Genomic DNA, 9,343 nt, shown 5'->3' with positions numbered 1-9,343 from the left:
CCGATTTATTATTTATTACCGAAAACTCCACAAATCAAGTGCATCTAACCATATTTAAATCAATGGATCTTAACGAGGATTTCATATTAATTTTGGGACTGAGGCGAAACCCTATACTAATGCCATTTTATAATTGAACCTTTTGTTGGTAGATTATACATGTAGTACAATTACATGTATTTAGTATAACATTTTAAATAACTTAAATCATTTAGAAGAAATTGTAAAGGAGTTTTTATTATGGAAGGATAAAATATATGTATTTCTTTTTTTTTCTTGGACAGGCATATGTATAGATAGCCTATATCTGCTTAGGACCCTTGGGTCCTCCGTTGCTGGGAGTGACAGGACGCTATCTCTCCTGCAGAGGGCTGTTTATAGCTAGCTAAACACCCTCTGCTAGAATTAGCACCTAATCTCTACAGAAACATTAACATAACGAAAATCACTTTCTAAATAAAATGGAGATAACCATGGATCCCCTTTTTCTTGCATGGAGTTATTTTAGGAGACGTAAATTCCAACGCTGTTCGGACATCTGCACTAAAATACTTAAGGACAGCCCATACGATCAGGCAAGTTGCAAACTCGCGAGCAACCACAGGATTCGTGTAATCCTGCTATTTAAGACAACGAAGAAATGTATATAAGTGTAGCTCAAAATGATCCGTAATTAATCTAAATTATGCGTGTCATCTCGACGTATATGTTTAACTTATTTGCATGTTATATGCCTGCTGACTAAACTGGCTTGCTCATGAAACTTTGCTTCATTTTGCCTATTTACTTTAGTTTTATTTTTCATCCCAGAGGTGCGCATTCATTTAATTTCAGTCAGTTTCCTTTCCATTCCTGATTGTTCACTATATTTCACGCTCTCATTCAGGATGCTGATACTGCGTCCTTTCTTTCTGAGGTAACACTTTTGTCTGTCTTTATTTTTAAGCATGTTGCTTTTTAACAATGCGTTAAGTTTATAACTTTCCAAAAATAACTGTCACCTTTCTGTTTAATTTTTTTTCCTTGTCGCATGTTATACGGTAATTGTACCTAGTAATAAATAAATGGATTAATAAATAAATGGTTCGAAATATAGTAATCGGCGAACATTTCTGTATTTACTTTGAAATATGATTTTTGTTTATATGATATATTTTTCTAAATGACATTGTTTGTGAAATAGTGTCTCCACATTGATAATTCTGTTTCTAACCGATCAGGTGATTAGTCAGTTAAATTATTAAATAAAATATTTTAACAGCATTTATTAGGAATCATAATAATGTTGTTATTGAAATAGCCATGTTTACCGTATTTACAGATTAGATTGGAGTGTATCCAATACATGAAATCTGGTCTTAGTTTCCTGAGTTGAGGAGGATTATGAAATAATTATATTGTTACTAAAGCAGCCATCTAAATGATGACCTACATATTTTCAAATCATTTTCCTTTTTAAACTTTTAGTGTTTGTATAGGAACAATATATTTATAAAAAACAAAAATTAGTTCCACATAAAACTAATCGTAGTCATTATTTCCAGGTTGCCCAGTTATGTCTTGCAAAGGTACTCAAACGAAATAATAATTAATAAGCTTTTCAGTATTTCAGAATTTCGGTAATAGCTGACAAAGCCCCATCGTTTGCTTGACCTTCATCTGTTTTACAAACATACTTGAGAACATAGGCAGGGCAAGGCTGCTGTATCTTGTTGTGTGACGGTGTAGCAGTTAAGCTGAATGCACGATCACCTTGTACAGGCAGCCTGGAGCCTGAAGACCCGCGCGCTCACAGAGATGGTGTACGTCGACGAGGTGGAGGTGGACCAGGAGGGCATCGCTGAGATGCTGGATGAGAGCTCCATCGCCCAGGTCGCTCGTAAGTGCAGTGTTCTTCTGCAAAACCATAGGGCAGTGTAAGATTGAGGAAGACTGCAGTTTCTCTGGTTAAGATTTTACCCTGGATTTTTTTTTTTAGTGAGTAGTAGTGTACCGTGTGATTTGTTGTTAATGCAGTGTTGTTAATGCAGTGTTGTTAATGCAGTGTTGTGTTGGCCCATTTTTTAGGCCCCGGGACCTCCCTGAGAGTGCCAGGGACAAGCCAGGGAGGTGGACCGTCCCCTGCTGTCAGGTGGGTGTACCTTACTGCTTAGTGTGCAGCCAATCCCCAAAATAATTTATCACATCGTATGACATTTTAATTCACCTTTTATTAACGTCATAAAGGTACTTTGATGTTTTCTGCAACATTCAGCACTGTGTAAGGGAATAATGTCTTTCTTTGCACTTTCTTTGCAATTTGACTTTGTCCTGCTGCTATAGACCCATGACCCAGTCCGGACGTCCCATCACGGGATTCGTGCGCCCCACCACGCAGTCTGGTCGACCGGGGACCATGGAGCAGGCCATCAGAACCCCCCGCACCTCCCAGACAGCCCGGCCGGTCACAGGCGCCACCGGGCGCTTCATCCGCCTGGGAACGGTATGCTGGCCCTCCTACATCCGTGCTGTTGCACCAGAGGCGGTAGCAGACATAGGCCAAGATATAGGCCAAGGCGTGTGTGGAAAAATCACATTGTCTCATGAGCTGCGTAAATTCTTTTCAAAAGTAATTATCCTTCTTTTTATAAGAAGTTAGAAAAGGAAAGCTCAAATTTTATACCATGAGCACTCCTTACATTTAATCCAGACTTCCTGGTAGTCTGTTGGTGTTTATAATCCCCTCATCCTCACTCTTGTGTATTCCCAGGCGTCCATGCTGACCAATCCGGATGGGCCATTTATAAACCTGTCCAGACTGAATTTGGCAAAGTACGCCAAGGCGCCCAATTTATCTAAGGTACGCACGGGCACAAAAGTTTGCAGAATTTTATCTCCGGATGCAGTTGTCAGTCTTTGTTTAAAAAAAATGCTGTCTATGCTCGGAGCTTAAGTTTCTTTTCTGGAATCTTTGTGAGACCTCACAATCATTTTTGGTTGTTTCCTAGCAAGAAATTGTCGTCTTTTATTGCAGACCTTGTTTGAGTATATCTTCCATCACGAGAATGACATTAAAACCGTAAGTAGTGAACTGATCAAAAACCACCCTATTGAACTGTCTGAACCTTACATTTTAGCCGTATTTTCGTAAATGATATTTTCATGCTGAAAATAACGCAGCTGTTAGTTCAGCTGGTGCCTCGGTCTTGGTGTCTGACTTTTGTTGGGTACTCCCAAATGCGGGCTCACATTGCCAACATTTCTGTCACTAAGAAAGTCCAGGAAATGCATAATCCATGAAGTTTCCCCCGTGCACTATTTTGTGGCATTAAAGCATTTGCTAGATGGATTGTACCTTGCTTTAGGCTGTGCTATGAAAAAAAAGGCTTCCAAAAATGTCACGATGTGGTTTCTTGGGACTTTTTAGAATGCCTTGTCATGCTATCCAACCATATGAATCAGACTGAATCCCACACTGTTATCCCAGCTAGACTCTCCTCGGGAAAGGAGCCGTTTTTTTGGGGTTGTTAGGGCCCCTGCCGAGGACCACACCATCCCCGCATGTCGGAGACTGGGATAATTAACAATGCGGGGGACAAGCATCTGTTGTTCTGCTGGCAGAGCCTGGCTCACCACACTCTGCCCATCTCACTGATCCATTATGTTCATATTCAGCAACCAGGCTACACACATAGCCTTGACTAGGAACTTTGCTTAATAAATTAGCAGAAATGCACATTATTTCTTCAGAAAGAGGTTTTACTATTTGTGCACAGAACAGGTATAAATTAGTTTAGCTTCCTGCACCTTGAATAATGTAGTAGCTATAAAAAGGTTGATTTTTTTTATGTGTTAATAAGCATTTTTTTTGCTTGTGCTTCAGTCTTTAGATCTAGCTGCTCTGGCTACTGAGCATGCTCAGTTTAAGGACTGGTGGTGGAAGGTCCAACTGGGAAAATGTTACTACAGGTAGGGTGTTGCTGACACTCAGGACCGTCCCGGTGGCTTACGGTCGCCCTGCCGCTCCTAAACGCCAAATATGATCTGCCTCCACAGACTGGGTTTACACCGTGAAGCAGAAAAGCAATTTAGGTCCGCCCTGGCAAACCAGGAAGTAGTTGATACTTACCTCTACCTGGCCAAGGTAACAGCCCACGCCTGTGTATGCGCAGATTTTGCTGACATGTTTGCATTGCAGCTGTGTTGCTTCTGCGTCCAGCAATGTCGGGATCTTGGCCACAGTGGCTTGTCAGTCAACAGGCAGGCAGATAGTGAAAGAGGCTCCTACTTCAACGAGGGGAAATGAGCAGATGCCACACTCAGACCTCAGATCTATACCGAATGCACACATAATAAGCATTTGCAAAGAAAGCATAATGGGATGAATGCCGAAATAGCACACAGCATGAAATCAATCCAGATACCAGCAGAAACCTGGTGTTTTCATTTAAAATAAGACATGAACACGTGGATTCACCAGATGTCATGTTGGTCACACAAGACTTACTCACACAGTTTGGACTGAGGAGGCACCGCCATGTCAAAGTACATTTCATTAGACTGTTGAAACCGTATATTTTGTTACACTATTCTTTCTGTCATGCTGTTAGACAACGATTTTTTTCTGATACTACATTGCAAACTGTCACCAGGAAGGGTATTCGAATTTTTATCACAATTACATTTTATGCATGCCTAGTATTAAGCTTAGTATTAAGCTTAATGTGTGTGTTGTTTTATTTTTCAACATTCTGTTTTTTATCTCTTCAGTTTTGCTTGATATCTTTATATTTATTCATTCATTCATATGTTAAATTATTTATAATATATCAATTTTTATCTGATTCCTGTCTCCTTACGGATAGCTATTGGCTGAACCTAGTTTTTACCATGAGATGAGCCATAGATGTATTCTAGTATCTACCTGAAGCAGTCTGACATTGGCATTGCTGTTTAAATGTAGTTTGTATTGCATGTGGATTTCTGTGAAAAACTTGATTGATTAGCTTCCCGGTCGGTGTCCATTTTTGTTGCTGTTAAACAGGTCTACCAGCGTCTGGACCAGCCCATAACTGCTCTGACGCTCTTCAAACAAGGTCTGGACCACTTTCCTGGGGAGGTCACTCTTCTGACGGGCATCGCTCGCATCCATGAGGCAGGTGTCCCCGCGACTCCGATGCCGCCATTCTTTGCCCTCGTTTCATTAGCTTACGCTTCTTTCCTTTCCTTCATCATTTGACCAGGAGATGAATAACATGACCTCAGCCACAGAGTACTACAAGGAGGTCCTGAAACAGGACAACACACACATGGAGGCCATCGCCTGCATCGGCAGCAATCACTTCTACACGGACCAGCCTGAGATCGCCATGCGCTTTTACAGGTAGCCCCCCCCCATCTGCACGCGGGGAGAAACCGCTCTGTGTTCACGCCCCAATGATTTGGGTTCTTTGATGAAAGGGGAGGGTAGGAATCAGGAGGTGCTCTGGGCTGGTGCAGCTCTGAGGCTCTTTGGAAGCCATCAGCCAAGGAGGGAGAGGAGCTAAGGAACAAGAAAATGTACCATGTCCCCCCCCCCCCCCCCAGACGGTTTCATTACAGACTCTCTCCCCCTCTCTTTTGCTTCCGCTCTCTCTTGTTCTTTCTTGTTCATTGTCCTGTTCTATCATTGTCACTGTTGTTCTCCATCTCACTCTTGTTCTCCGTCCCTTACCCCCCCCCCCCCCCGGTGCCAGGCGCCTCCTGCAGGTGGGGGTGTATAACTGCCAGTTGTACAACAACCTGGGCCTCTGCTGCTTCTACGCCCAGCAGTACGACATGGCGCTGCCCTGCTTCGAGAGGGCGCTCTCTCTAGTGGCCGATGACGACGAGCTGGCTGACGTCTGGTACAACCTGAGCCACGTGGCCTTGGTGGGTTGGATTTTAACCAACGATATAAATTAATTAGGCTCAACCTGTGTCTGTTACTCAGAATATGAGATTTTTTCTCTTTATCTTCAGGCTATAGAACTCCACAGTTGATTTAAACCAATTAGTTTCTTTAACTATGGTGGCCCCATCCCACGATCTCAGCTCTTCACTGAGAATTTTCACTCTGACATGTTGTTTCCAGGGTCAAAGGTCAAAGATTACTGAATGACCTATCAGGCGCACGGTTTGAAACTTTCTGCCGAGGCAAGCTAAACCAGCATTGTCTGCTATCGCTCCTGCCTTCAGTTTGAGGATGGCTTAAAATAAGGTTTAAAAATATTTAATCAAATATTTAAATTATTTAAATTAGTTTGCCTTCTCCCACAGTGGTTTTCATCTTCTCATCCATGTATTTATTTAGGGAAACCCTTATTCAAACTTAGCTTTCTATAAATTTTCTGTCTAAAATTGGATTCTTAGTTCCGGACTGTGCACCTTTTCCCATGGTACAACAGCGGTTTAGATACAGCCTGCATCTTCTTAACTCCATAGCCTGTAGTCACAGTAATGGTGGAGTAAAAGTAGTTTTAATGCAGATGAATTTCTTCAAAAACTCAAAGTAAGATTCGAGAGGCAGATATTTGGTGATCAGGGCAGCCTGAGCTTTATTGGATATTTGAGACCAATTAATGAGCCAGAATTTCATTATAAGCAGCAGCAGGAGCTCCTGAGGGTGTCTGGGCAGCGGAAAAGCGCACGTCGGCACTGCAGCCCCCTGTTCACTCATGGCTGCCGTCCGTTTCATCCACAGGGAATTGGAGACTTGGCGTTAGCGTACCAGTGCTGCAAATTAGCTTTGGCCAGCAATAACAACCACGCTGAGGCCTACAACAACCTGGCGGTCCTGGAGTTTCGGAAGGGGCGCACTGAGCAGGTGCACAGCTTGGAAGTCTCATATGGAGGCTCTATACAGGCTATAATAAATATAAATATATTGTGTGTGTGTGTGTGTGTGAGAGAGAGAGAGAGGGAGAGGGAGAGAGAGAACGAGTGAGTAATATATATATATATATATATATATATATATATATATATATAGACACACACACACACACACACACACACACACACACACACACACACAGATATATAATATACACACACCACTCTGGAAAAAATTATGCGACCACAGCAAAATTTGCAGTTCCACTCATTTCTCAATTTATAGGTATATGCTTTGCTTTATGGGTCTTCAGTCATGTAGTAGCAGCCTGTTATGAATGACCCTAGCAGTGCACGTCACACCACATAATGTCTCCCATTCTTTTTGAAGACCACTTGAGGTCATCCTCTGATTTTTGACATAAGTTGACGGTCATCTCTGGCATAAGAAAGTTGCCTCTGTCCTCCACCTGTTTGGCTTTTGGTCATTGCCAGTGTCTCCTGCTTCACTTTGTTCTTGGCTGCTGCTGCCTTAGAAACTTTGAGCCTGGAAGCAGCTTCCCCTGCAGTGTAACCTTCTGCCAGCAGAACCAGATTAAACCAGGATTTAAAAGTGCAGATTATTAAAAAGATATAGAGTGGTCTCTTAATTTTTACAGAGGTGTGTGTGTGTGTGTGTGTGTGTATAGCCTCTAATGTTATCTTTTCTGTAATTGTGATCTTTATATCATAATTTCTGTATTTGTGTTTGTTGTCTATATTCCTCTTATTGTGACAAACACAGACACTCTTTTCTGGTGTTTTTGAAATGGCAATTTCCACTGTTCAAAAAATGCTTCTGAAAAATGTTCTTATACTTTACGCCGCACTCTTTAATCAGTACAGCTGTCGGGTTGCTCGACGTACGAGCTTGTAGCTGCTAAATGTATATAAATGTTTAATGCTCATTCCCGTTGTTCCATGTACCTTCATATTTTTTTTCCTTTGTTCCATTTTACTTCCTTGCAGGCTAAAGCTTTCCTGCAAACCGCTTCTTCACTGGCTCCTCATATGTACGAGCCCCACTTTAACCTCTCCACTCTGTCGGACAAGGTAACAGCACGACCTCATTCGAATGCGTAATCCTTTCATTTCAGGTGGTGCTCGGAGCGAGATAGCGCTTCTCTTACAGGCGCGTCTGCTTCAGTGCCTCCGGTTTGCACGACCGTGAAATTATGTCCTGGAACGTGTTATATTTAGGAGGGAAGGGCCGTAATTACTGATAAATGGATAGGAGATGGGGGGAACTTCTTGTGTTTTAATTCCGTTGTGGATCGCTGTCCTTACATTTGCAGATGGGAGACCTTCAGAGCAGCTACTTGGCAGCCCAGAAGTCCGAGGACGCCTTCCCAGAACATATGGACACTCAGAAGATTTTGAAAAGCCTGAGGCAGCATTTTGCTGAACTGTGAAGACATGGACTTCTCAAAACAGCCCAGTCAGAGGGCTGATCGGACATCCCCAATACATTGTGGTCTACAGACATTTCAGTCTAGGAACAGCCTGTTACAAACCAAAGAAGACCAGTGAACCTCCAGAAAGCCAGTTTATGTATGGCTGTTGTCATGGATAAAAATGCATCCGCTGATTGGCCGGATGATGCAATAACATATCAAGTGGTCATGTGACATCACAGAAAGCTGAACTGCCTGACCTTTAGCTGGGTGAACTTATCAATATGTCAGATAAAATTACAGGTCCTGTTAAGGTATCAACTTGCAGTAGAAAAGTCTTATTTTAGAGGGCAGCATCTAAGTTGGAAATCATTGTGGCAAATAAGAATGTAAAAATGTCAATTATCCTTTGTTAAATGTAGATTTCAAATTTATTTATTGATATATTTATGATACTAGGTGAATGTTAATTGCTATCCTGTCTTTTTCTAGTATAAAACAATGTATTTTTTAATATTTTCATTCATTGTCCTCATCAGATTTGTTATTTCGCAGTTATATATTAAACTGAGTATTTAAACAGAACTTTGGTGTTACTGTGTTGCTATATTAAATTGAATAGCCATTCAGTTAAAAATATACATTAGTAAAATCTTAAATGACTTAAATGGAAGCTTGAATTACTTGTTCAGATTGTTAAAAATGTATAGTGCACTATGAAGCGATGTTACATTACTTAGTAATGATTTCTTTGGATAGCTAGCGTAGGTGAGGTCCTGGTTTTATAGCCCTCTTTCATAATGGTACACCGCGGTAGTGTTGGCTGGGACAATTGATCGTAATTACAATGAGTCCATTTCATCCTTGTGGTTTTCAGTCCACAATAGGGTACAGTAACCATTTTATACTGCAGAAAATGAGAAGTACACCTGGTCAAATAATGAAATACATTTTTGCATGCTTATTCATTAAATTTTCTTACGTATTTTTTATCTTTATGGATCCGTCAATAGACCGAGGCGATTCAGTGGTACCCATTTTCGGATTAAGTGGTTACAAACAGACATGTTCGGTCTGGT

At 41.5% G+C, this 9,343-nt stretch overlaps 1 protein-coding gene across 3 annotated transcripts; it reads left to right on the top strand.

The window, feature by feature from the left end:
* The first annotated feature begins 336 nt into the window (after positions 1–336).
* ttc8 (tetratricopeptide repeat domain 8) lies at positions 337–8,849 on the top strand. 3 transcript variants are annotated; one of them, XM_023828303.2, is made up of 15 exons: positions 337–575; positions 887–916; positions 1,762–1,879; positions 2,068–2,131; positions 2,323–2,482; positions 2,750–2,839; positions 3,014–3,058; positions 3,863–3,948; positions 4,036–4,123; positions 5,024–5,134; positions 5,223–5,362; positions 5,715–5,889; positions 6,701–6,823; positions 7,840–7,923; positions 8,166–8,849. In XM_023828303.2, exons 1-15 carry the CDS (start codon positions 462–464, stop codon positions 8,280–8,282), a joined length of 1,545 nt encoding a protein of 514 aa, XP_023684071.1. In that variant the 5' UTR covers positions 337–461; the 3' UTR covers positions 8,283–8,849. The 3 variants fall into 3 exon arrangements, with proteins under 3 accessions (XP_023684071.1, XP_072555369.1, XP_023684073.1); XM_072699268.1 differs by lacking the exon at positions 887–916 and having other exon boundaries at positions 337–579; positions 1,766–1,879; XM_023828305.2 differs by lacking the exon at positions 887–916 and having other exon boundaries at positions 444–575; positions 1,766–1,879.
* The last annotated feature ends 494 nt before the right edge of the window (positions 8,850–9,343 follow it).

The sequence above is a fragment of the Paramormyrops kingsleyae genome, chromosome 14 (genome assembly GCF_048594095.1).
Source record: "Paramormyrops kingsleyae isolate MSU_618 chromosome 14, PKINGS_0.4, whole genome shotgun sequence".
Taxonomy (NCBI): Eukaryota; Metazoa; Chordata; class Actinopteri; order Osteoglossiformes; family Mormyridae; genus Paramormyrops; species Paramormyrops kingsleyae.
This window is presented reverse-complemented; position numbering and strand designations above follow the sequence as displayed.